This window comes from Talpa europaea (assembly GCF_964194135.1).
Source record: "Talpa europaea genome assembly, chromosome: 14".
NCBI classification, from domain to species: Eukaryota; Metazoa; Chordata; class Mammalia; order Eulipotyphla; family Talpidae; genus Talpa; species Talpa europaea.
The window spans coordinates 77,191,810-77,219,417 of record NC_140082.1 but is presented as its reverse complement, the minus strand read 5'-3'; the positions used below and the strand labels follow the sequence as shown (position 1 = coordinate 77,219,417).

General features: G+C 43.2%; 1 protein-coding gene across 1 annotated transcript in view; it reads left to right on the top strand.

Annotated features, from left to right (window-relative positions):
- The window catches only part of GABRA5 (gamma-aminobutyric acid type A receptor subunit alpha5), a gene marked incomplete at its 3' end in the record, with an annotated part of 60,004 nt that overhangs the window by 3,733 nt on the left and 28,663 nt on the right, over positions 1 to 27,608 (top strand). Inside the window, exons 3-5 of the mRNA XM_084254303.1 lie at positions 13,011 to 13,132; positions 14,946 to 15,013; positions 15,127 to 15,347. Of these exons, the coding sequence (XP_084110429.1) occupies positions 13,011 to 13,132; positions 14,946 to 15,013; positions 15,127 to 15,347 (411 nt within the window). The remainder of the gene's footprint in view (positions 1 to 13,010; positions 13,133 to 14,945; positions 15,014 to 15,126; positions 15,348 to 27,608) is intronic.

The following is a 27,608-nucleotide window of genomic DNA, read 5'->3' as shown; positions in this document are numbered from 1 at the left end:
AAAATGTATGATTTAACAATGCATGTATATTAGCAGGGTGTAAGGATCCTGGTCACAGCTACTTCCCTAACTTGGGAGGTTTCCATTGTTTCTGATTGTTCTGTAATCAATGGTCCGACAGTGAACAGATTGGACTTGCAGCCATCTCAACTTGTGAAATGATTGTTATAAATAGAATTCTATGTCAGGTTCTCTGAGTTTTTTTAGCTGTTGACCCTTGTATCTAGCTGCTTTGATGAAGCGGGGTTCCTAGCAAAGTAGGAAGCCGGGTTTTATACACCTCACCAGTAGAACATGATTTTCAACAGCCACAAAAGACCTTCACCCCTGGGAGCACAGATTCCTATTTCTTTTCCTTCTTACACAAAGCTTACTTGCATCTTACTCTAAATGTACTTAAGAATTGTTTTATCAAATTGCAAAGGAAGTTTCAGGACACTTACTTGAAATCTTGACAAAGAATATGTGATAATATAGAGCACCTGTTTCTATGTAAATTCCAGGAGGAACCTTATGAGCTAAGCATCATTAGCCTGTTTTATTGTCATAAAGGTGAAAGCGATGAATAACTAATGGGCAGTTCACAAGCCAGTAACTGCTAGGATTCCTTACCCAGCATTCCGCAAAGAGATGTCACTGCGTCAGTCCTTGGAATGCCCCACTTCACTGCACACGATCCCTGGGCAGGTCCCTGACAGATCAAGCTGTGGAGGAAAGTGATGTCTGAAAGGTGTCCTCAGTTTTGAGGTAGAGGGTTTTGTGATGATTGAGGGGGAGAAAGAGTTGGGGTAAGCTCTGTTTCTTTCCCCAAAGATAGAGTTTAAGTGATGGGTTTCCAAAGAAAGGTGAAAAAGAAACACGAAGGCACTCATCGGGACATTTTGGGACAACAGCTAATGCTGCTAAATACATCAAAGAAACCAGGAAACTGGTGGAGCTAAGGAGGGCCACAGAAAGCCAGGCAGGTGCAAAGGAAAGAGCCCAGCCTCAGCTTCTGTGCTTGTTGGAAGCTCTACGCAGTGCCGGTGGATTTGGCAATCAGAGCGTTTACAAACATGATAGGTAAATTCTATTGGCGATCAGATGAGGGAGTTAATGTGAAACTGCTTTGAAAAAAATATGAGTATTATTTCTTTTTCTTGCCCTGTTTATTCTCTAAATGCAATTGGCATCCCCAGCAGCCCACTCTCAGTAGTCTTTATAATTCTTCCATTGATTTTAAATTATATAATAGAAAATGAGTCAAGTGTATGATGAAACAGAGGCCTTATTTGATAGTCAGCCTTATGCAATGTCATGTTTGGAGATATGGTATTGTTGAAACTAACAAGGCCAGTAATCGAAAGTACATGGCATAGAAAAATTAGTGCAGAAAAAATAGCTTGAGCCCATGTAATATCAAAATATATAATATGAAATTTTAAAAAATTGATTTATCATTGTTTGAAAAATCATACTTTATCAGACTTGATTTGACCAGTAATAATTATATGATAAATATGAGAACTATCAAGTCTAATAATAATGTATAATTTGATTCCACTCATTTAATCACATCGAACGTACTTCAGAAATTTATTTATTGAAAAAAGAAAAAAATGTGTTAGAATTTTATTATATGGGAGGTATTGAAAACAATTTTTGATACTCAGTAATTAAAAGCAGATTCTTGCTGAAGCAACATACCAACATGAACAATGTCATGTTAGTAACTATCAGTAATATTCATTATTATTGTTTCTCTGTCAGCATCTATGTGCTAATCTGGACTTTGGTTTCAGAAAGAGGGCTTTTTCATAGACACACTCAAGGACAGTTCTCTTCTTTTAACTAGAGCAGAAAGTAAGTTCTCCCAGAATCATTCAAGTGCGCACAGGGTCTTTTTAAATGGCACATTCTCTCTGGTGAATCCCCAGATGGCAACTTCTCCCTGCACCGTAGCTGTGGGACACGTGGCCCAGGACAAACGGTCATTGTAACAATTATAAGAACACAAGGAAGCAATTAGGACTCACATGGGCAGTGAGGCGTCTATGTGGTAACAGGGCCACGGTCAGAGAGCAACTCTCAGAACAATCGTCCTAAATGACTAATAGCCTTCTACGGAGTAGCGTCCCACACTCTTTTTAAGGCCCAAAAGGAAAATACTTCCCAGTCGCATGTTCTATGCAGGGAACTCAGCATGTCTGTCATGCCATCAGCAGTGAGTTGAGTAAAGTTAGGTGGACAGTCGCCAGGCAGCCCCCTCCAGTCCCGTTTGCCTGTCAGGGTGGCTCATGGAGAAAAGGAGAATGTGGGCTTCCAGATTTTTACAAGACATGCAATTGCATACCATGCATGTTTCAGTTGGTGTGAAATTTCAGAGGACAATATCAGAGTCAAAAGTAAAAAGAAATCTTATCCCAGAACACTGGTGGTAGAAGCAATAATTGTCAGTGTTTGTACTGGTATATCTCTGGCATTTTCAAAACCTGTGCTATTTAATTTTCACAAGCCCCTCCCTTTGTAGGTGAAAGAGTTCAGGCTTTAGTCTAGTGTGGAGAAATGTGTTCGAGCTTCATCCTTGGGGTGCACCTGTAGTGCAGGCCTGGGCCGTGCTCTCCCCAGCAGGAACTTCTCCAGAATGCACTGCCCCTTAGGCACAGTGAATGGAAGGAAGAGATAAAAATCTGTACATTGGAAACAGAAGACCATCCTAGTCTAGAACTCAAATAACACTGCTCTGATGATAGTGGATCTACTGCAGGCTGAATCAAGCCAAATCTATAGTTCACACTATGAAACAGGTATAGAGAAGGGGCCTTTGGTAGGGAAAGTAAGATAAAGTATGAAACAGGCTTGAGCAGTTTGTTGAAATTTGACTTGTATTTATTTAACAACTTCATTCGAAATCAAAAACCAAACCTGAAAACAAATGAAACACCAAACCAGTTCATTATCCGTTTGAACAACTACAAAAGCCGGGTGCTCACTCCATCAGCCCGTTTCCTGTGCTGGGCAAGTGTGCAGGAACAGTGCTGGGTGTCATTATGACGACAGGCAGTCTAGCTGATCTCTGTTGCTGCACCCTCACCGTCCCTGTGTGCCATCAGAATTGCTCATCCTGTCTGCAACTCAGTTTCCTAATCACAAATTGGGGTTAATAACAGGTCTGGTGTCACCAGGCTAACGTAGAGAATAGGTTGCTGAATGTACATTAAATGCCCAAACAAGTCCAAGCAGGGTGCCCAAACAAGTCCAGCTGTCCTTCTGGACTAGCTGTCCTTCACTACTCCGGGGGGTGAGTAGGGTGCTAGGGTTAGGAGGGGTTTCTAAGGTCATGACCAAGAAGGTGAGCTTGGTGCACAGGCCTGGAGCTGAGCCCAGCAGAGTCCATAATCTTAATCACATCTGTAGCATCTCCCTTGCCCTGTGAAGTGGAGCACATTCACAATCACAGGATTAGGGGCTGGCATCTTGGGAGACGCAGTCGGTTTTTACTGTCCTTACTCTGCAGGCTCCATCTAGGTACTGAGTTGCTTGGTGGGCAGAGGAGAGCTTTCCTTCAAGGAGGTGGATTCCAGACTAAACAAATATATATAATTAGGTCATGACAATTGCTGGGGAGAATGATCAGAGTAGGAAGGAATAAATGTACTGGAGAGAGAGGCTAGAACAGTTGTGTACAGAAAATGAGGCCCTGAACAAATACAGTACATAGAGACTGGACAGGCCCGAGCAGCAGCAACTGCAGGGCATGCTTGTCATAGCAGGACAGCAAGATGATCAGCATGTGGACAAGGGACATGGGGAAGAAGCATGGTCAGAGAGACAGCAGGGTAAGGGGTGGGGGGGAATCCTCTAAAAAAAAGGAACGATAAAAATGATTGAAAGCAGAGTTCTGAAATGAGTACTTTAAAGTTTGGAAAGCCTATGTAAAGATAAATATTTAATACACTATGCAGATTATTTTCAAAGAGACATTGTAGGCCATACTAGGAAGTATCTGAAAGAGCAGTTGGCTATTATTTTGTAGGTCAAAGAGGGCCATCAAGTGCTTTTAAGTAGAAGTGAAATGTGATACCCTTGAGATGTGACAGTAAAGTGACTTAAGCTTTGAAGCTTATTCTGACTGCGAAGTAGAGAATGGAATAGAATCTGGGAGGAGACAGGGGTATTAGTAAGGGGTTAAAACAGTGAGGACGGTTAAGGAGTGAAAACTGTGTCTTGAAGAGGGGTATTTCTGCTAGCAGGTATTGTTGATGAGTTGATGTGGGCATAGGAGAAAGACAGGGTGACCTCCCAGATATTTGCTCTGAAAACCTGATGGGTTCATGTGCCTGTTATTAAGCTGCAGTAGAAGAGGTTGTAGAGGACATCAGAAATGCAGTTACAGACACTTTGAGCCCTGTGAGATGCCAAATATCCAATGGAAAAGCTGGGCAGGTCATTGGACATTAGATCCAGAAGTCAGAGAGAGTGGAGCTGGAGACAAGAGAGCTTTTCATGCATAAGAGATGTTTAAAGCCATTGGACTGGGTAAGAAGAGCAAATAGAGGTGGAGTGAGGTAGGAGACGGCTTCCTGGACTGTACTTGGGGCATTCCGGGTCTTTAAGGTCAGGACAGAAAGGAAGGGGACAAGCAAGCCTACGTAGAAAAAGTGAAGTGAGGTTCTCCCTGGTGGTGCAGGGGTTAAAGACAGCACTATCAAGCAATCCCCGCCACTGCAGCACCAGTTCAATCCCCGGCCAGGGAGGTGAACCACACTGTGCAGTAGACTTCTCCTGCCTCGCTTGCTGCTCCCCTCAGCAGTGTATTTCAGGAGATGCATCTTTTCTGTTCCCTACTCTGTCTGCAGGAGTAAGGACAAGAGTAGAGTCTATAGGAAGGGTGGCAAACTGGGTACACTTGAACTCTATTTAGGGAACAGAGAGGCAAGACTCAGTGAGTTCCTCACTAATGTGAGGTCCAAAGGAGTGGAGGCAGGCCAAGAGTCCTGGCGTGATCTTTCATGGGCAGGACAAAGGTACATAAGGCACATTTGAACGCCATGTTTTCTATTCTAAGAGGAGTCAACTCATCCATGGAAACTTGGAGTTGACCTTTGTTGTGTAACTAGTGCTCACCATGTTTGTTTGTGGATTTTTTTCCCATATATATAAAGTTTACACACATGCTTAGCTGAAGTGTGCGATGGACATCTGAGGAAATCATCACAAAATGGTGCCATTTAGAGGGGATTATTTAATGAGCTTAAAAAAAAAAGAAGCAAATAATCAGAAGATACATTTCTCAGAAGTAAATACTGGGGTAAGAATGCAGAAAGAAATGCCATTTAAGAAGACAGTTAAGATGCCATTTAAAGCCAATCCAGTTCAATTCCCAAAGTAAGTTCACATTAAAGTCATTCTGCACTACCCATTATTGACCTCAGTTTTTGTAAATCAAAAGCGACTGTCAGCATAAGCAGAGATTGCAGAAGAAAGGCATCATGCTCTGTCTTCAGTACCACCATTTGTGGACAGAAAATCAAAAGATTTTCTTCCCCAATAATGATGTTGAATGTGTAATTTGGAATGAGCCCAGGAGTGTAGCATGGCAGGCAATGTCCCTAAGTTTGAAGTGTCTCATCTTTCCACCACACACATTCCTCTCCTCACTGGGGTTCTTACATGTCCTCTACAACATCATGGTTTCCTTTCTTTGGGCTACTTCTCACAACACCTTCCATACCCTTTCCTTAGGCTTGAGACACCATCTTCATGCATGAAAGCTCAGGGGGACTTCTCTCCTCTCTGATCTGAGACAAGCTTGATCTCTCTCCCTTTTGTTTCTGGAATGGCCTGCATGATGTACTACACCTGTCGTGTTCTACTGAAATCATCCACACACGTGACAAATTCTTTTAAACCAGAGGGGTGTCCTTGAGGCTGCCAACTTTGTCATCTTTGTGTCCCCAGTCCTCACCACAAATACCAGGTGCATGGTAAACATCCAATTACGTTTCTTGAACTGAACTACTGGAAGAAATGCTGAGTCCAGTCCCAGGGCCTTTCTGAAGATGCAGTAGAGAACAGACACTCCCTGAGGTCATTTAGAGTCACTCTGGCAGTGGGCTTACAGAGCAGTCTTTCTGTTTCCACCTCTGATCTAGAACAGTTGCTCCACTGTGGCTGCACTTCAGATCACTTGGGGATCTTGGAAAAAAAAATCTGGTGCCCATTCTCGCCTGGATCAATTAAAGTTGAGTCTCTGGGGCCCAGAAGTCAGGAATAGGCTAATGCAAGAATTCCAGAACTAAAGGCCTTAATGATGCCAGATGTAAGAAAAGAAGAGGGGACCTTCGCATAATTTACCCTTTCTAAAGATATTCATGTTTATCTTTTCTTCAGCTTTTTGCCTGTGAAGTAATCCATCAGTGGACCAGATTTCCCCATGAAATTTCCCACTCCCCCATCAAAAGTCCCAGTCTGGCAGTGTCCTGTGTGGCTTTTTAGGAAGCCCTTTCACACCCTGAGTATCACCCCATCCACAGCCCTATTCACTTCACAGGCTGGAATAAGGGACTCACTCACTTTGTTTCCCTATTTCTCAGGCAAAAATCTTATGAAAGTGTTCAAGTTTACAGATGAAGTCACTGTGCCTTGTATAGACCACTATTGAGGCAAGGAAATGTGAAAAATGAGGATGTTTTAACACAGATGGTTGATTCTACATTTCTTTCATGATTCCTTTCTGGGACAACAATAATCTGAAATGTTGGAACTGATCACATGGAATAAATGTGCCATATTTTGGTAGAAAACATGCACTAAATATAACAAAAAAACACAATTGTTCCTATTTTAACAGAACCTCATTTATTAACCCTGAGTAATACTGAAGGGTGAGTTACACACTTTTGAGTCTCTGCTATGTCTAAGGATTGTCAGTGGTAAGGGGTCCAGTGTCAACTACCGAAAATCCTCTCCTTGAAATTTCTGGGCTTTCAGCTTACCCTCGAAGCTGTCTGGTACTCACAGCTGACCTAAAACTCAGCAGAGCCCTGTGGTTACATTCAGAACTGAATCACACTGTTGGACGTGCCCTCCAAACCCAAATGCAGTGAGTGTCCAAAGAGTTCAGGGCATCCCGTGTCTCTACCTGAGGACTTTGAGTTGTAATTCTGTTCGTTTTTGCTTTGTGCAGGCACCACTCAGCACTTTTGTGTTATTTTGTTTTCCAAGTGGTTTCTACTAATCAAAATGGAATGAAGCCATCTGTAGTTTCTCTTTATGTGCGTATGTAGAAGAATTGGGGTGTCGGCCAGAGGTGCAAGGGGTGAGAGGATTCACCAGAGACAGAGTAGGGAGCAGAGCAGGCCAATTTGCTGAAATACACTGCTAAGGGGAGCAGTGTATGAGACAGGAGAGGTCTGCTGCACCATATGTTGGTTACCCCCTTGTCAGGATCAAACTCAAGACATAGCGGTGAGAGCACTGAGACTTAACCCCTAGACCACCAGGGTGGCCCTATAGTTTTTATTTACTGTAGGAGCAGTTCTTAAATTGTGTGCCCCTTGACAGAGGCACTGCCAAACTCCCGCCACATCTGGGAGAATCTTCTGTGTGCTGAGAGCTGAGAAAACCCATCATTTGCTTTCTGTGATAAGAGAAAGACCTTTTGCTCCTTGGCTTTGAAATGGTGTATTTCATAACCATGTGCTACAGTTAAATCATTTAGGTAATCTGTAAACTGAGGAGGCCCATTTGTTCACAAGAGGAATCTACCTCTTCCCGATAGGAATTTTCAAGAATTTTTTTTTTTAAGAAACTGTTTCCTGCCTCATAGGTTTAATCTTCAGTAAATACAGAGAAGAAATCACTACACATCCCCAGCCATACTGTCTGTTCTAAAAGGGCTCACAGCTAAATGCAGGAAGCAGTGATGGCACAACAGGACAGATATTGAAATTCCTCCATGAAAAGTACAATTATGTGTAAATGGGTGTAGATATAGTGAAGTTCTTTTTTTATTTTTTTCAAATTTTTCAGTTTTTTTCTATTTTAATTTCTTCCCAATTTTTCAATTTTCCTTGCATTTCTTGGTGAAGTACAAGGAGAGCTTGGCAAGCATTGCATCCTGTCCTGTTGCCATTGGCAGTGATTTGGGGAAATGTGAGGAGAATTCTGAGACAAGTGGATGGTGTTCCTGGACACCGCAGTGGAGATGTGCATCATGGGCCAAGGACACACAGCCCCGGGCACAGTGGCTGATGGCACAGTGTTTAGGGCTTCCCCAGTGGCCAGTGACACAATCCATCATTGTCTCCTAACAGCCAGGGCTGCACAAACCCAATGTCCTTTAAGACATTTCCACAACAGAACACAGAATAGTTCAGAAAAGTGTAACTCAAAACATTCTTTTTCGGGGCCTCCCCAGTGGTGCAGGTGGTTGAACGCCGCACTGTGAAGCTGTCCACAGCCTCTGCAGTGCAGGTTTGATCCCTGCCAGCCAGCGAGAATCCCACATGGTGAAGCAGACCTCTCCTGTCTCGCCCGCTGCTCCCCTCAGCAGTGTATTTCTTCAGTCTGCCTGTTCTGTTCCCTGCTGTCTCCAGTGAATCCTTTCACCCTCCCATGCATCTGGCCTGTACCCCTGTTCTTGTATAAAAATAAATAAATCTTTAAAAAAAGAAAAGAAAAGAAAACATTCAAAAAAGAAACATTCTTTTTCTTTGTTTTTTCCTGATTCATAGTGATATTTTTATGTTTTAAATATATTTTAAATTTATTTATTGAAATACATAACAATGTGTCATTTTAAGGTGTATAACATGTTGATGTGATCCATTTATGTTGTAATATGGTACCACCATGGCGTTAGCTAACATCCTATCACGTCAAATAATTATTGTTTCTTTTTTGTGGTAAGAATGTTGACAGTCTAGTCTATTAGTGACTTTGAAATACAGAATACAGAATTGTTGACTTAATCACCATGCTGTGTGCTGGATCTCCAGAACCGTTTCATCTGCTAGTTTCCAATTTATCCACTTTGACCACCATCTCTCCACTTCCCCCTACCACCACCTCCTGGTAACTATCATTCTATTCCATTTCAACCCATTGTTCTTTTTTGGGCTCCACATATAAGTGATATGCTTAAAAAAAAAAATAGTGTGTATGCTTTCGCCTTAGTCAAAGAGCCAGTAGGACCTTCCAAAAACTGAATGCTTAGACTTATCCTAGAATTGAATAACCAAACTGATAAGAGAGAGTTATGAGCACTTTACTGAGTGCATAGTGGGGCCAGATCTAGTTTGTTCAATAATCACTCAACTGAGTTGGGACAAAGTATCACTGACTCTCTTTTTCACAAACCCACAGGACAACATTAAGGCCCTTTGTTCCGGTATTCCATCTGTGAGGCTGAGCACTTTGTTTTTCTAAAGTATGAAACTATGATAGTTATCAGAAAAAAGAGAATTTGTTGTATCTATTTACTTACTTGTTTTTAAATTTTGAAGTAACATTGGTTGATGACATTATATAAGTTTCAGGTGTACAGCATTACACAATACCTCACCATCTGATGTACTATATCACGATCACCACCAACTCCTGTTCCCTCTAGTAACCACCAGTCTGTTCTGTGTCTAAGGATTGTTTGTTCGTTTTCTTTGTTTCTTTATATTCCACATATGAGTGAAATCATATTTGTCTTTCTCCTGACTTATTTCACTTAGCATAACCCCTCTAGTTCCTCTCATATTTCCACATATAGCTGCCTGATGAGACATTATGTGGATTCAACCTTGGACATTTAGGTTGTTTCCATGTCTTAGGTATTATAAATAATGCTACAGTGACTATGGGGACAGATATCATTTTGGATTAGTGCTTTTGTATTCTGTGGATAATTTGCCCTGAAGTAGAATAGCTGGATCATACAGCAATTCTATTCTTAATTTTTTGAGACATTTCCACACAGATTTCCATAGTGATTGTACCAGTTTACATTCCCCCCCAATGGTATATGAAGGTTCCCTTTTCTCTACATCCTTACCAACACGTGGTGTTTCCTGTCTTTTTGATAATAGCCATTCTGACATGTGGGGGTAGTATCTTGTGGTGGTTTTGATTTGCATAACGATAAGTGATGATGAGCATCTTTTCATGTGTCTGTTGGCCATCTGCAATGTCTTCTTTGGTGAAATGGCTATTCAGATCCTGTGGCTATTTTTAAAATTGAGTTGTTGTTTTCTTGTTGATTTTTATGTGTGTATATATATATATACTATTAACCCTTTGTCACATGTATGATTTGCAAATATCTTCCATTCAGTTGTTGCCTTTTCATTATAATAGTGGATTCTTTCACTGTTCTAAAGCTTTTTAATTTGATGTAGTCCCAATGTTTTTTTATTTATTTATTTATTTTATGTATTTATTTATACAAGCACTGGGAACAGTCAGAAGCGCGGGAGGGTGAGAGAATTCACTGAGCCAGAGCGGGGAGGAGAGCAGGCAGAAAGACCAAAGCACACTGCTGAGGGGAGCAGTGGGCAGCAGGAGAGGTCTGCGCGCCATGTGGGACCCTCCTCCAGTGGCTGGGGAGCAGCCGGGGATTGAACCGGCGTTGCAGAGGCTGCGGGCAGCTTCGCAACCCAGCACTCAACCGCTGCGCCACCGGGGAAGCCCAGTCCCACTGATTTTTACTTTTGTTCCCCTTGCCATTAGAGTTGATCCAGAAAGATATAGCTAAGACCAAGACTTACTGTCTATGTATTTTATGGTTTTCAGGTCTTTAATTCATTTTGAGTTAATTTTTGTGTATGGTGTTAGGTAGTGGTCTAGTTTCATACTTTTTTGCAGTCCAGTTTACCCAACACTATTGAAGAGACTTCCTTGCATCATTGCATAATCTTATCACCTTTTTTATAAATTCATTGCTTCTATGTGTGTGTGTGTGTGTGTGTGTGTGTGTTTATTTCCAGATTCTTAATCTGTTCCATTGGTACAGAAAATGGAAGTGTCTGTTTTTATTCTGATACTGTGCTGTTTTGATCATTATAGCTTTATAATGTAGTTTAAAGTGAGGGCTTGTGATACCTCCATTCTTGTTCTTTTTTCTCAGGATTGCTTTATTTATTTGGGGTCTGTTGTGATTCTGTATAGATTTCAGGATTTTTTTTGTTCTATTATCTGTGAAGAATGTAGTGAAATTTTGATAAAGAGTGCATTGAGTCTACATATTGCTTTAAGTAAAATGCCCTTTTTAAAAATCTTAATTCCTCTGATCAATTAGCATAAGTATTGTAAAATACTAAATCTCAAAGTCAAAAAAAATAGTGTCTTTGGGCTTTCTGCTAATAGCTTTGAATTTTAGTTTGTTAGACCTTCATATATATGCATTTTAATAGTGATGTGAAATTAGATCAGAAGAGCTTTGTACGATCTCATTCAAAAGGGAATAGTTTTAGGCCAGCAAGAAATTGATCTGTGTAGATGCAATCAATGAAAAGGACTAATTTTCAAGAACTGGGTAGGGCAGGAGCACATGATTTCTACCCTTAGCATCCACCCAGTGCCCTGAGTTCTGTTTTCATTGATTTGTGGAAGAGAAAGTGCAGTAAGCAGAGCTGGGGCTTATAGCCAGGCATTTCAGGAAAGTTCCAGAACTTGCCTCTTCTTCTCCCAAGTGCAAAGGATGCTAACATCTTGAGATCTACAGCTGGTATTCAGCTAGATAAGTTCTCCATGAAGCCAAATGTACAGGCCCAGTTCTTGAGAATTCCAAATACTCTGTTTGTACATCTTTTTGAAAGCAGGTTCTGAGATCTGAGGTGGGCGCCATGCTCCTCAGGTGTGTTACCATCTTCTAGATGCGGGGTTTTCTTTCCAGTAACTCCCTTTGTTAGTCCAGTCTGCTCAAGGCAGTTTCTAATTCCCATCTTCTCCATCTGCGTAGACTTTGGGGGTCTAGATAACCTCACTGACCTAGACATATGAAGACTGTTGTTGTACCTTCCCTGAATATTCAGTCTTCTTTTCTAGGGGTTTTATTTGAAGTTGGGTCACTGTCCTTCCACTGAAGCAGCATTGAGTAAACCCCAGGAAGGGTTTCAGACATGAGCTTCACAGTTCCTGTGTCTTATCTTCATGTGTCTTAGCTGGAGATGAATACGCTATGAGCTAGTGGTACTGATTGGTGTTGAAACCCTGGGAGATTTCACGAACTCCAGCATTTTTGTTACCACATGCTCTAGTCCTGGCACAGCTTCTGAGGCTCACATGTCTCACTTGGTGTTGCAGTGACATGCAGGCACACCAATCTGACCTTTCAACTCAGATAATGGTTTTAAACGTTCCCTCTGGCCCTGATTGTCCAGGTGGAGGTGACTGCAGGTGATTCATTAATAATATGAAGACTCAGTTTTTCTGTATTTAGAACAAACTTCTCAAATCCCCTCGGCCAGTTCCTATGCATGGATAATGTGCTTTTAAAATGACTACATTATTGACATTATTGGCTCCTTGACAGCAAGGAAGGGTTAGGTTGATGGGCCACCAGAGCCAGCCCTCTGTCTGAAGACTTCAGAATTAAGTCTTGTGGGGCCTTCCTGGTGGTGCAGGCAGTTGAGCGTAGTGCTGTGAAGCTGTCTGCAGCTTCTGCAGTGTGGGTTTGATCTGGTCAGCCAGGGAGCTACCCATATGGCGGGGTAGACTCTCCTGTCTCGCCCGCTGCTCCCCTCAGCAGTGTATTTCGGTCACTCTGCCTGTTCTGCTCCCCACTCTGTCTCTGGTGAATCCTCTCACCCTCCCTCACATCTGGCCTCTACCTGGTTCTTGTATGCATGAATAAATAAATCTTTAAAAAAAATAATTAAGTCCTGTTTATTTAAAACAAAGACTTGTGATACCACAGGAGATGGTTTTCAGATGCCCGCCTTTAAGACAAGCCACCCGGTTTCTCTATCTGGAGAAGAATGTGTGAGAAATAAGTAATACAAGTTTGAACTTTCTATTTTTTTTCTCTGTTAAAAAAGCTTGTCACAGATGCCAACCAGTACAGTGAAAGATGAGACCAACGACAATATCACGATATTCACCAGGATCTTGGATGGACTCCTGGATGGCTATGACAACCGGCTGCGGCCTGGGCTGGGAGGTGAGTGGGCCTCTGGGCTGTGGTCCCCCAGGCCCCATGGATATAATGGCTTAAGCCCAGGCTCAGGCTCAGGCTCAGGCTTGCTGTGATTCAGACAATTCCTCCAGGAGTTTCCATGCCAGGAGTTAAATTGATGGGTGTTGCCAAGATTCCTGCATCCTTTTGATCATTTTCCAGATGCAAGAAGCTAGGCCCCATGGTCTCCTTAAGATGTCCCTGCAGACTCCCTTGTCCCAGATCATCCTGATGATGTTCTGATTCGCTTAAGGAGAAACCGGTTTGCAGGGGACCCTATGTAAAGCAATAATTTAGGATCCACTTCATATTCTTGTATCTTTGCAAATTCTTTTCAGATATCTAGTTCAGTGGCTAGTCACATCCTCCTACATCATGTTTAATTTTTCACTGGGGTCATAATCATCGTATTTACTTTGGCCCTATAGAATATGGTACAATTTAATGGAGAGCAAAATGTGCTTTCAGGGCACAACTGGCCCGGCTTATTTTTGTGCTGGGAATGATGTGCTGTTTCAGGGCATGTGTGATGCTCTGGGCTCTAGCCGACTTGGGGATGGTACATGTGAATTTGTCCCATTAGGTCAAGGGAAGATTCTCCAGGAAACACATTCTCAGAGGTAAAAGTTTAGTTCTTCTCCAATATTTGCATTTTTACTGGGGAGACTCACTTAAAGACTCACTTAGATCATCAACTTCCACCATTCCAGTATCTTACTCCACCCTCTGAATTATGTCCCTGGATCTCTACTAAGTCCGGCATCTTGCATCCCTTCAAACACACCCAAAGGTCAGAGCACTGAGAGATTCACTGAACTACAGTCAGTTCTGCCAGAGTCTCTCCTTCATCCTGCATGTGATCCAGGGTCCAACAGACCACCCCACTGGAACAGGCATCTCAGGACAGAGAAGGGCATTGAAAACACACAACATCATACAAAGCACCTGTGAATGTGTGATTCCCACTACAACAGGGTGCTGGGAGAGAAAATTCCTGGGGAGCTCTGAGCCTGGGATGATATAATCCTGAAGCTTGGTTTGGAGTTACTGACTAGTGTCTGGTGAAGTGGCCCCCATTCACGATCACTGGGGGGGCTGTGGGGCCCAGTGGTACCCAGGGAACACACACATATTCTGCCGCCTCCCCTGATATTTTTAGCTATTTTTATCATTTTATAGATTTTCTGTAATTTTGATGGAAATAGTCCCCCATGATAGACATTTCTAGCAATTCAAAACACCATGTAAAGCAAGATGGGCTTCTTTCTCAAGCTGCCCCTGTGCACAGCTGAACGGTGGATGGTTTCACACATTTCTGTTCCCTCATAGCCAGTATTCTGTGGGGTCTGTGCCCTTATCCTGGATAGTCTGTTTTTAAAGCCCTTTTTATGGGACTGCAGGGTCAGGCCCCATGAGGTCGGCAGTATTGTTCTGCGTTTAAGAGGGAGGAAATCCAAGTTCAGGTGTGCATGAACTCCAGGCAGTAATTCCCAGGTAATGGCCTTCTTAAGATACCCACAGTCCCCAAGCCAGCGCTCAGCACCCCTTCTTGAAAATTACTCTGGCATGGAGGTGCGATGAGAGCCAAGCCCCTTTGTATGATGGGTATTTTATTTCACGTTACCCTTTGGAACCTCTTGGTTTCACATAGTGTTTAGCAAGTCCCTAACCTTATCAAACACACTGTAAAGCCCTCCGTCTGCCAGGCATGAAACTGGTAACTAGGGGACATCACCCCAGGGTGACAGCGCCCGGGTGAGCTGGGTGCCCAGGCCAGGAAACTGTGTCTGTGTTTCAGAGCGAATCACTCAGGTGAGGACGGACATCTATGTCACCAGCTTCGGCCCTGTGTCCGACACGGAAATGGTAGGTGCCAGGGCCTGGCCTCCCAACCTTTCCCCCATCCTACTGAATAAACGGGAAGGAACTCGGCCCAGGGCACTTCCACTGAGCCCTCCTGGTGCCTTCCCTTGCTCCAGGAATACACCATAGATGTCTTTTTCCGCCAAAGCTGGAAAGATGAGAGGCTGCGGTTTAAGGGGCCCATGCAGCGCCTTCCTCTCAACAACCTTCTGGCCAGCAAAATCTGGACGCCGGACACATTCTTCCACAATGGGAAGAAGTCCATCGCGCACAACATGACGACGCCCAACAAGCTGCTGAGGCTGGAGGACGACGGCACTCTGCTCTACACCATGCGGTGAGCGCTGCCCCACCTGCGCGGGGCGCTAGGTGTGGTCAGGGTAGGGGTGGCTGGTGGGACTCAGCGTTTTCATCTGCAAGTGGGATGCTTTCATCTGGTGCATGTCTGCTTGAGGAGGGGGTGAAGCAGATGCCCTCTTTAGAAGGGAAGAGGCAGCAAGCCAGCCTCTTAACTTGATATCTGGGTATCAAGCAACTTCACAGAGTTCTTCAGCCCTTCAAAACACCCAACCATTCAGCATTATCCTAATGTTTTATGGTAGTTACTTGCTTAAATTTCCTTAAGGTTCTACAAACTTTATATTAATTTTATAGGTGCATTTTGCCTATTTCAAAACTTTTAATATAGAAACCCACACAAATAGGTTTTTTTGAGTTTGATCTCTTTTTATGTCTTAAAAATTCACTCATATTGTTTTGTCTATTATTCATTGCTATAAGGTATTCTGTTGTATGATAATACCAACATTTATTATCCTATTTTGATGAACATTTGGGTATTTTCCAATTTTTGCATTTTATGAATAAAACGATATGAACATAAAAAAAAAAAAAACCAGTCAGATGACACCCTTAGCACTAACTATGAACAAAAGCCAGGTTCAGAGAGGTTTGGTGATCAGCCCTGGTTCACACAGCTAGTGAAAGCAGCAGAAGGAATTTGAGGTCAGTCAAATTCTGAGCTGCCCTAGGAAGGGCAGCACCTTGTGGAGGAGAACTGGGCAGCCTTGCAGATGGGCTATGAAGGGGAGGGAGAGGCCTCTGGGAGGCATAGGGGAGCATGTCGCAGAGGAGTGGACAGGAGAACATGGGAAGGGACATCCTTAAGAGGCACGGTGGGGTGGGTGGTAGCGCCTTATGAGGTGTGGGGCAATATAGGACCTCTGAGGAGTGGGGCAGCCCAGGACAAGGTCTCAGGGCTTGAGGGAGGCTGTCAGCCAGCAGGGTAAGGGGCACCAGGCAGTGCGGACTGCTGCCCACCACCCACTGCTAAATGCCTCTGAGGATGTGTTCGAGAGCTGCGAGGTGTGGGAGGGTGGCAAGGAGAGGGAAGCAGAGCATGTTTTTTTACCTTTTGACTAAACTCCAGTGCTGAAAACCTGGGGATGGTCTCCCTCGGCTGCTCCAGATCCAAAGCATATGTTATTTCTCCTTGTTTATCTGGTTTATGATCATGAACATGGTGGGAGAGTTGACCCAGTTAATGTAAGCTAGGGAGCCTTGGTTGTTTTTTTTATTTTATTTTATTTTATATAATTCTTACATCATTTTTCATTTTTGCACAATGTATGCGTTTTCATTTGGGTTATATTCCCCATACAATTGCACCTCCCTTATTTTGACCCTAATCCTTCCTCTCCCCTTCCCTGTAGTGTGTCTCTGGTTTATAGTTGCTTGTTGATTTTGTATTAATTAGTTTTTTTCCTGGTCCCTTATTTAGGTTTTCTAAATTCCTGCTATGAGGGAGCCCCTGTTTTATAAAACCTGTATTTAAAAAATCCGAGAGCCCTTTTATTACAGTTGTGCAGCCCTCTCATCATTGTAAAAGTCCCTTTCTCTTCTGGTTTGGTAACAGCCCATTGCCGAGGCTACATTTTAGTATTTCTAATATAAAATGCTCATCAGTCAGTTTTGATCCTGAATTATTCATTGCATCTGAATGAATCAATAAACTGGCCAGTTGGAAAGGCTTCTTTATAGTTTCTCAGTTTCCCTGTTGCGCCTAAATAGATTTCAAAAGGAGACTTTTTTAAATTAAAAAAGAGAAAAACATTAAAAACTCTTTTAGGAAAGCATACATAATTTTGCAGCTATTATTGAAATACCTTTCTCTACCTTACCTACAATTCTTCATGATAAATTTGATATTTTCACAAAAGTGACCACCACGGAAAATAATTTGGATGCTGTCCTGCTCAGAGGCTGCAGACCCCTAACTACGTTCTCAGCTCAGTCAGACTGTCCTGAGCCTGTGTGACAACAGGACTCAGCTTCCCTTAGCACAGCCCAAGAAGGAGTGTGTGGAATGAGCTTGGACCCACATCTTGGCAGCTTGTCCCACTCTTACTCTTTTCCTACGTTGATCTTGAACACATCTTGCCCATCGGTGGAGAACATCACTTGTGAACATCATATCAGTGCCCGGGAATAGTGGCTAGTCCATGCACAGAAGTGTGTTGAAACCTCAGAAATATCACAAAAGTTGAAAATAATCCTTGGTCATCATACTGTGCTGAGGAAGGCTGTGCAGTGATGCTCGGGCACCCGGTTCAGCCCTGTGAGCAGAGAGCAGCCGTGCAGAGGGTCCCAGGTCTTGGAGGTGCTGGGCCTACGCACAGCTGGGAGGAGTGATCGATGGGGCTGTGGGGGTGCCATGTGGGCGGCTTGCACCTGCCTTCTGATCATAGACTGAAAATAACCCCAGTCCCCACAGATTGTTTTTCTCAGTTCACACCTGGTTTCTCGGACTGAGAGACTGTCACTGGGTCCATAGCCTTAGAGAGTGGGATGCTTTCATCTGGTGCATGACTGCTTGAGGAGGGGGTGAAGCAGATGCCCTCTTTAGAAGGGAAGAGGCAGCAAGCCAGCCTCTTAACTTGATAACTATGTATCAAGCAACTTCACAGAGTTCTTCAGTCCTTCAAAAAACCCAACCAGTCAGATGATACCATTAGCATTAACTATGAACAAGAGCAAGGTTCAGAGAGGTTTGGTGATCAGCCCTGGTTCACACAGCTAGTGAAAGCAGCAGAAGGAATTTGAGCTCAGATCTGAACGATTTCCTTATTTAATCCACCACTTTTGGAAATTGGAGGATGCACTGTGATTGGACATCTACTGGCCTTCCTCTTATCCTTGTCAAAATGCCATGGCCAGAAGGAAGATGAAGAAGCAGAGAGCAACTTGTCAGGAGTCATTCATCATTGTTTATGCAGAGGAAGTCTGCTAATGAGTTGCAAAGTTGATAATGAGTTTTCTTTTTCAGTCCTATTCAGCATTTGGAAAGTGGAAATAGTTCCACTTGAGAGTGTTATGAATTTTAATGTGATGGAGCTCTAGCTATAATTTGATAGCATTTTTACCTATTGATTTAACAGAGACAGTGAAATGGCAATCTGATTTACTAGTGATAAGACTAATCATTTCAGCCTACAGTATTCTGGGGGTCCCCTCCCTGCTGGGGAGCATTGCAGTGGTACTGCCTGCCTACTTAGCCTTGGGCTGCTCCTGCCAAGCCTTGTGAGACCAGAAATGAACCATGATCCAGTAACCCCTATGCAATGTCCTTCTTAAGGAATACTTAGGAAGATGGACCAAGCTTTATGTAAAAGGTTTCTGTTGTCAAATGATACCAAACATGGGAATGAGTATAAAAATTCTGTGTAGTTTTCAAATAAGACTGCATTTTACATTTTTATTCAGATTTTGGCCTAATTAAAAAGTTGAAAACAGGAGAGTGTAGGACAAACTAGGTAGGGTTCACCTGAGGCACTTGACAGATCTCCAGAAGTGTTGAAAAAGTGTTGTTACCAACTTTTCAGGAGTAAGTCCATGGAGAGGATTTATGTGGAAACCCACCACACTCCAGAAATGATTTTATGTACTATTCAGAGGCACAAACTATTCAGCAAGATTGAATTCCTTAAATAGGTGATTCCAGAGAAACCAAATGAACGTCAGCCACTGGCGCTGTTTGCTCCTCAGTGTTCTCCAGAAAGCCTGGGTGCTTGCCTGGAGGTAATTTACAGTTTTGGTTCTGAAGATCTTTCTGCCACCAATGGTTCATCTGTTCACAGGATCTAAATGAAGCTCAGGCTTAGCATAAGGCCAAAGAAAGTGGCAGACATTTCCTGTTGGACCTTCAAGTAGAAAATCCTTTCCGAGTACTGAACACTTCCTCCAAGGTTAGTCTTTCAGTAAACAGAATGTTTGCAGAACCAACCTATGGTGCAGAATTAGGCAAGTGGCTGGGTCCCGAGCCTTGGTAGAGCCTTTGTAGGGCCAGAGAGGGAAGCGGCATCCAGTCCACAGCTTGACTTCAGTTCATCTGGGGGTCCAGGTCTTAGGTGGATGACATATGCTTTGAACCAAAGGAATATAATGTGACCTGGAGCATGGACTCCAGGTTTAGGCTGATTAAGTTCAAGTCCTGACTCTGTCGTCCTGACTTAGTAGCCGTAAGTCCTTGGTCATGACACATTTAGAGCCACTTGTGGAGGTATCAGTTTTTCTCTTTCTTGCAGTACAGCATAGCAGCAGTGTTGAGAACATTCTCATTTTGGAAAGCTGAGAGTACAGGCGCATATTCCTTCAATGGCCACGAGGAGGCAGCATAGATACATTTTTGCATAGTGATTGGCCGCTTTCTGAAATCTTAGTGTAACTTGGAGAAAACTAGGAATGTGTTACGTCTGATCACTGGATAATAGATTTGAAGGAAATTGTACATGTATAATTAAAATTTTGTAACAAGGCACTGTATGTGTATGCGTGCATTAATACACAGATCTATTTCTCTGTTTTGATCATACATAGTATAGATACAACAGAATAGTTAAATGTCTTTCACGATATTTAGACTTTAGCTAAATCTTGCAATTTTTTTTTAAATTTAAATAATAAATTTTATTTTTATATTCCCCCATACAATTGCAAATGCCCCATTCTGACCCCAATCCCTCCCCTCCCGCCCCTCACCCCCCAAAAAGTGTCTCTGGTTCATAGTTTTTTGTTGATTTTGATTTTCACTTTCTTATATTCATTTTCCTGGTCCCTTATTTAAGTTTTCTAGATTTCTGCTATGAGTGAGACCATCTTGCAATTTTTAAGAGAAGACCTCTTTTAGTGGCAAAAGGCAATGTGTATCTCAAAATTGGAAGAAATGGAAAATTGCCACATATGGGATTCAGTTACAAAGCCTAGATCAAAGAGCAGCGGTGTTTTATAACCTGAGCTGTAGCATGCCCCAGTGGCCAGGTGTGTGGCCCCGTGTGCGAATAGAGGGTGTATATGTTTGTGTCCACACACTGTGCTGTTGTTTTGAGTGATCTCATTTTTTTTGAAAAGTGCTTGGTAAGTAGCTTTCTAACTTAAAATATATTGGAAACCTTTCCCCGTCATTAAACATTATTCTGAAACTTTATGACTCATCACATCCTACCCTGTGATATCCTGTCATTAATAGTCTCTAATAAAAATTCATTTCCAATTTTTCCTCTATGATAAACAACATACCCAGGCACGACATCATGTTGTCCTCTGGAAAATTCCAAGAATTGGCCCAAAGATAAAGATTTTGGTACATATTTCCAAATGGTTTTCTTAAAAAATGGTAGCAATTTCACTTCCGTCACGGGATGTGAGTAGCAACCAATCTACTAGACAAACCCATGTGTAACAGCTCCTCACCCCAGGATTCTAGTGACATCAGCTTTCTTTTTTCCCTTTGGGAAGTAACTCACACAGAACAACTTGTACATTGACTGGACTGAGAATGATCTTGGTTCCTAAATTTGGGGACATAGGACCTGACTTGCTCAGGATCCCTCTTAGTTCTTTCTCTCCATTGGATGCTCCCTCTGTCTTCTCGGTTGAAAGCTGTCTCCAAGACATCTTCCAGGAGTTTCCTGCTCACCGTTGATCTACTGTCATCCAAGTGGCTTCAGGGCCCAGCACCCTGAATAATCTTGGTCAGAGCATTTGCTGCACTGCATTGGTTTCCCAGTTTCACTTCTGAGCATCCTCAGAAGAGCCATGGCGTCACCAGGCTCTGTGTGACCCAAGTGCCTACCACTTGGCAGGCGCTCCAGAGAAACCAAATGCACACTTGTGAAGGGAGAAGTGATTGAGGGATGAAGGAGTCCTCGTGTCCCTCATCTGGACCCTCTCACTGCTCAGACCTTAGTTTGAGAGGCTTAGCAGTGAGACCTGGAGAATTTCTCCCTCCCCGTCATACTGGGTGCTTAGGCTTCTGCTAGTTTGATACCAATTCAGGTTACTGTTTGCCAAAAAAAACTGTACTTGCAGATACCATGAGAACATCTTTTTTTTTTTTAAGATTTATTTATTTATGCATACACGAGCTGGGGTACAGGCCAGATGCACGGGAGGATGAGAGGATTCACCAGAGACAGAGCGGGGAACAGAACAGGCAGACTGATGAAATACACTGCTGAGGGGAACAGTGGGTGAGACAGGAGAGGTCTGCTGTGCCATGTGGGTTGGTCCCTGGCCGGCCAGGATCGGGATCGAACTCTTGTTGCAGAGGCTTTGGATAGCTTCATAGTGCTGAGACCTAACCCCTTGTGCTACCAGGGAGGTCCCCAAGGATATCTTATTTGTTCAAATTTGTATCTTCTCAGATTTTATTGGCCAACCACTAACAAGTTCCCACACCCACACGTGCTCATGCTTCACTCCCACTGAGGCTCCAGGCCCCTCAGTTCCCTCTACTTCCTCCCTCCCACCCCCAGTCTCCTCTGGCAGCCACTGGTTTTTAAATAATTAAGGATTACTTTTGTTGTGTTTTGCTGCATTGTTTCCTTGGCAACTGTCTTTCACTTTCTTACTTATTTCACTTAGCATAATCACCTCAAGATTCATGCCTTTTGTCCCAAAATGCACAATTTCATCTTTTTTAATTGCTGAGTGGTATTCCACTGAGAGTGCATTCCACAATTTATTTATTCAGTTTTCCATTGATGACATTTAGGGTGATTCACTAAAATGCTTTTGTCTCAGGAAAGAAACCTCAAAAAAACAACAACAACAACAACAACAAACTGGGAGAAGATATTTGCACATCACTTGTCCAATAGGGGGTTAATTTCCAAAGAATATGAAGAACTCTTACAGTTCAGAAACTACAAAAACCCTAGCAAAAATTGTTCAGAAGACCTAAGTAGACACTTCTCCCAAGAACACATACAAATGACCTACAGACACATAAAAAGTGTTCAATGTCACTTCCAGGAAAATGCAAATCAAAACCATAATGAGATACACCTCAGCGCTATGAGGGTGGCCGATAGCAAAAAGACTGGAAACAAGGATCAGTGAGGATGTGGAGAAAATGGAACCTTGTACATTGTTGGTGGGACTGTAATCTCGTTATTCAGCCTCTGGAAAACAGTGTAGAGCTCTCTCAAAGTTATAAAAATGGAAATACCATACAAGTCAGCAATGCTGCTGCTAGATGTTTACCCAAAGAATATGAAAACACCAATACAGAAAGCTCTGTGCCTCCTGTGTTCCTCCCTCTTTCCACAGTATCTGCAGTAGCCAAATGAGGACATTTTAATATGTATTTCTTGCATATTTGGTTCTGAAAAATTGGCTGGGATTCACACTTGACACTGGGCTGATTCAGTCTAGTGGGTCCAGGCTTTTGGATGTTAGGCACGTGTCTCAGGAAGGAACACCCCCTCCCCTTTAGAAATGACCATCTCCAGCACATTTTTGTCTCCTTAGCTCCTGATCCCACCAAACACCTTCCTTGTAAGAGAGACCGCATGTCTTGGGCTTCCCTGTCTAGGTGGGGTCCTACCTAGAAATGAGTGCTGCAAGCTATGGAGTGCCTCTCCCTTGAGGCTTAAAGGAATCTCTAGGGACCTCTCCTCAGAGGTCATGGAACTACTGGGCAGGAAGCCCTCGGCAGCTGCTGGCTGGGGCCTCAGCCCCAGGTCCTCAGGCTCCGAAGTTCCAGCCCCAACTTCATGAAGGTGCGTTCCAGCTTTTGGTAGAGTCTAATGGAAAGAACCACTTGAGCTGGCCTGCTAATTCTTTTTTTTAAATGTACATGGCCTTTATTATACCAGGTGCTTAAGAAATGTAAACTCATTTAATCCTCATAACACCCTGATTTTTGGCACCATCATTATCTTTATTCAGAGATGAGGCAAATGAAAATGAAGCAGGTGAAAATGAGTACACAAGGATTAGTCTGTTAATAAAGCCCAAATACCCAACCCCACTGCCTTTAATGTAATGGCTCACAGACATACACCAGATAATAGGCTCTCAGTTCAGCCAGCATGGTGAAAATAGACTCCACCAGGGGGCGCTGTGCCCACTTGCATTTAGTAAAGTAGACGAGTTAAGGAATGTCCCTGTATCAGGTCCAGGTAAAGCTCTCATTTCACTGAAAATCTTTCAGGGAAACACAGTTTTGTTTTCTGGATTGTGTCCCAGTAGACATACAGTCAGCACTTCTGCAACTGACCTGAGGTTTGTTAGAGCCGGGGGAGCCTTCCTTAGCCCCAAGTCCTCCTGAACCTACAGCCAACCTGCCCCTCCCACCAGGTCCCCAGGACCCCAGAGCACTGACTCAGCATCCACAGGCTGCTAAGAAAGTCCTCCCCCGCCTTCACTTGGAGAGAAGTGAATAGACAGCTGTATAGGAATATAATTGACTTTATATATTGATGTTTGAATCCTGTGACTTTGGTGGATCTATTTGTGTGTGTGTGTGTTTGTGTGTGTGTGTGTGTGTGTTCATTCATTCTCTATCCATTCACCTGCCTAAGGAAATTTAGGTTATTTCCACATCTTGGCTTCACATTATTTTTGTGAATAACACTTCTATGAACATAGGTGTGAAGATAATTCTTCAATATCCTGTTTAATATCCTTTGGATATGAAGCCAGAAATAGGATTGCTGGACTGTATGGTAGTTGACTTTTTAATTATTTGAGGAATCTCTATACTGTTTTCCATAGGGACGGCACCAACTTCCATTGCACCACCAGTGCACAGGGGCTCCCTCTTTCCACAGCCTGCCAACACGTGCTATTTTTTGTCTTCTTGATGGCACTTGTACTAAAAGATGTGAGATGAGGGCCTCCCCTGGTGGCGCAGCTGTTGAGCGCTGGGCTGCAAAGCTGCCCGCAGCCTCTGTAGTGCCGGTTCGATCCCCTGGCCGCCGGCGAGGGTCCCACATGGCCTGCAGACCTCTCGGCCATGCCCGCTGCTCCCCTCAGCGGTGTATTTCATCGGTCTGCCTGTTCTGTTCCCTGCTCTGGCTCTGGTGAATTCTCTCACCCTCCCGCGCTTCTGACTATACCCAGTGCTTGTATAAATAAATAAATCTTTAAAAAATAAAAAAAAAGATGTGAGATGACATTTCACTGTTGTTTTGATTCATATTTTTCTAATGACGCGTGATGTTGAGCACCTTTTTGTGTGTCTGTTGGTCATTGGTGTGTTATCTTGGAAAAATGTTTTTTAATTTATGAATCCTTTGTAGGCTTTTGCTTTATGGTTACCACAAGTCATAAAACATCTCCTAGGTATCACAGTCTGTTTTATATTGATAACAACTTATCCTCAATCACATATGAAAACTACCCTTTTACTCTCCCTTTTATGTATCGAATGTCACAGTTTACCTCTTTTTCTATTGTGTATCTATTAACATTATTGTAGCTGTGTCTGCTTTTCAGACTTTGCTTTTTAGTCCTTCCTTCTCAGATATGAGTCAGCACACCACCACATTATGAGCTCAGAGTGTTCTGAATATGACTGTATGCTTAACATTTACCAAGGTATTGTATGTTTCAAATGTTTTCATGTTGCTGATTAGCATCCTTTTGTGTCAACTTGAAGAACTCCTTTCAGTATTTCTTATAAGACAGGTAGTGGGGGGTCTATTAGGTGTGGACTTTTGTGTCTATTAGGGAAAGTTTTTATCTCACCTTCATTTCTGAAGGACAGCTTTGCTGGGTATAGTAGTCTTGGCTAGTAGTTTCTTTCTTTTAGCACTTTGAATATATTGTCCCATTCTGTCCTGGCCTGCAAGGTCTCTGCTCAGAAATCTACTGGTGGTTCTTGGAGTGTTCTTTTCTTTATTCACTCCTAAAAGTCTCTTTTTGTCTTTGATGTTAGACATTCTGTTAAAATTGGTTTAGTTTGATGCACCCATGGGGGCCAAAATTAATAAAATCTGCAGGAATCTGTTGGATGTCTTGTCTGGCTATATTGATACAGTGAAAGGAATTTAGAGAGAAACCCAACCAAAGGTTGAAGCAGGAATGTGTATTGTGGGTCACACAATAGGAGAGGGACAGCAATGCTTGAGTCACCCTCTCAGCTGAGAGCAGCTGGTGTCCTGATATTATGGGGTTGATCATGGGTGGCTGGGGGTAGGTGCTAGAGGGACAGCTGACTGGCTGGCTGGGGTTTTGTGGTTTTCAAGACAAATAAGGACCAGTTTAACTCAATAACAGGAAGGTGAGACAACAAAAGAGGACCAGCTTCCAGGGGCCTTGTAAGAGGTCCAAGGTGGCCATGCTAAACTTTGGTGTCTTTAGTGACAGATCTGCTGGGGTCATCTCAGAGCAGGTAACTGGGAAACATGGTGGCTCCTGCTGTGTGGCTGATACTAGTAGCTTCTGCCTCTTTCTTGCTCTTAATCCCCTCTGTACATCTCAGCTTTGCTGGATTCTGGATGGAGGACACCAAAGCAGGCCCTTTGTGCAGTGCTCTGAAAGGCTGGGAAAATTTTTCCCTGCCACCTTTCCTGGCAAGGGGAACTTTCTATAGGTAGGTGTTCCCTTTTGCTGCTGAACAGTGCCTGATTGGGAGAGGAGATGATGAAGGCAAAATGAAGCTACCTTCCTTTTCTTTCATGTGGTTATTCTCAGGTTTTTGTTACTCTTGTAGGTGAGGTTTCTTGAGTGGACTCTGATGCTCTCCCAGAGCTGCTGCTCTTCATGTATTTGCCTTTGAAGGGGACAGATGTCAAGTCTCCTACATCACCACCTCAATAACATCATTGCCCCACAATCTTTTAATTAGGGTGATTTTTTAAAGCATTTGAAAAGTATGAATAATCAAATAGGCTATAAATATTTTAATAGACACTCACCAAGAAAATTATAAAAATTGGGCATCCCCTGGTGGCGCAGCGGTTGAGCTCTGGGCTGTGAAGCTGCCCGCAGCCTCTGCAGCACCAGTTCGATCCCCGGCCGCCGGTGAGGGTCCCACATGGTGTGCAGACCTCTCCTGCCACCCGCTGCTCCCCTCAGCAGTGTACTTCTGTCCTTCTGCCTGTTCTGTTCCCCGCTCTGGCTCTGGCGAATTCTCTCACCCTCCCACGCTTCTGACTGTACCCAGCGCTTGTATGAATAAATAAATAAATCTTTAAAAAATAATAAAATTATAAAAATTGGTAACTTAATTTTCAATTTGGTAATTGAACTTACTTTTTCCTAAAGGAATCTAAATGTTTTCTCCATGTTTCAGGCAATATTAATAAGGTCCATACATACACACACACTATTTAATGCAAACTTAGGAAATGTCATTTTCTGTTAACATTAAGACAGCAAAGAAACAGAGACATGGAGACTAATGGGGTGGGGAGCTTCATATTGGGGTGGGGCCAGGAGACACTGTTCTAAGTCACTTTACAACTGTAGCATTGGCTGGGGTAAGGAAGCAATGTGAGTGTCCAGACTCAGCATTTTTTTTAAAGATTTATTTATTCATGCATACCAGAGCTGGGGTAAAGGCCAGAGGTGTGGGGGGTGAGAGGATTCACCAGAGACAGAGTGGGGAACAAAACAGGCAGATTGACTGAAATACACTGCTGAGGGGAGCAGCAGGCAAGTCAGGAGAGGTCTGCTGTGCCATGTGGGCAGCTCCCTGGCTGGGGGTTGAAATCGTGCTGCACTAGCTGCGGACAGCTTCACAGTTTGCATCTTAACCTCTTGTGCCACCAGCGATGCCCTCAAGTTCAGTGTTTTTAAGGAGAGAGGAAAGGCTGATGTGGAAAGAAGTGTGTCCTAAAGCACTGGAGACATTGGTCCCAACTTAAGCTTGGAATCTGCTCCTTTGGGGCGGGGGGGGAAAGGCCTGGAGGAGGAAGACTTCCAAGCAGAATAGAGGAGCTATTAGGGGTGCCGACCATATCCAGGCAAGAGATGAGGGCAGCTTGCCTGAGGCAGAAGCCATGAAAATGAAGAGATTGTCATTTCGGAGGGAGAACTGACAGACTTGCTGAAAGAATTGAAATGGAATGATGTCAGCAAAGTGTCAAAAATGATTTCTATGTCTGCCTTGCAAAAGTAGAGCAATAATGGTAGTGATTTGAAGGAATGAGTGCTTGGAAGCACTAGAAGCACACCAGGGTTTCTTGAGAGGGTCAGAGAAAACTGAATCCATTTCAGCACATGGAGCATGCTCATTCTCCGTGGTTGCTAGATGAAGATATCTCAGGCAAGCGAAATATGCATTCAAACTAGATCGTTCATCTCTGAC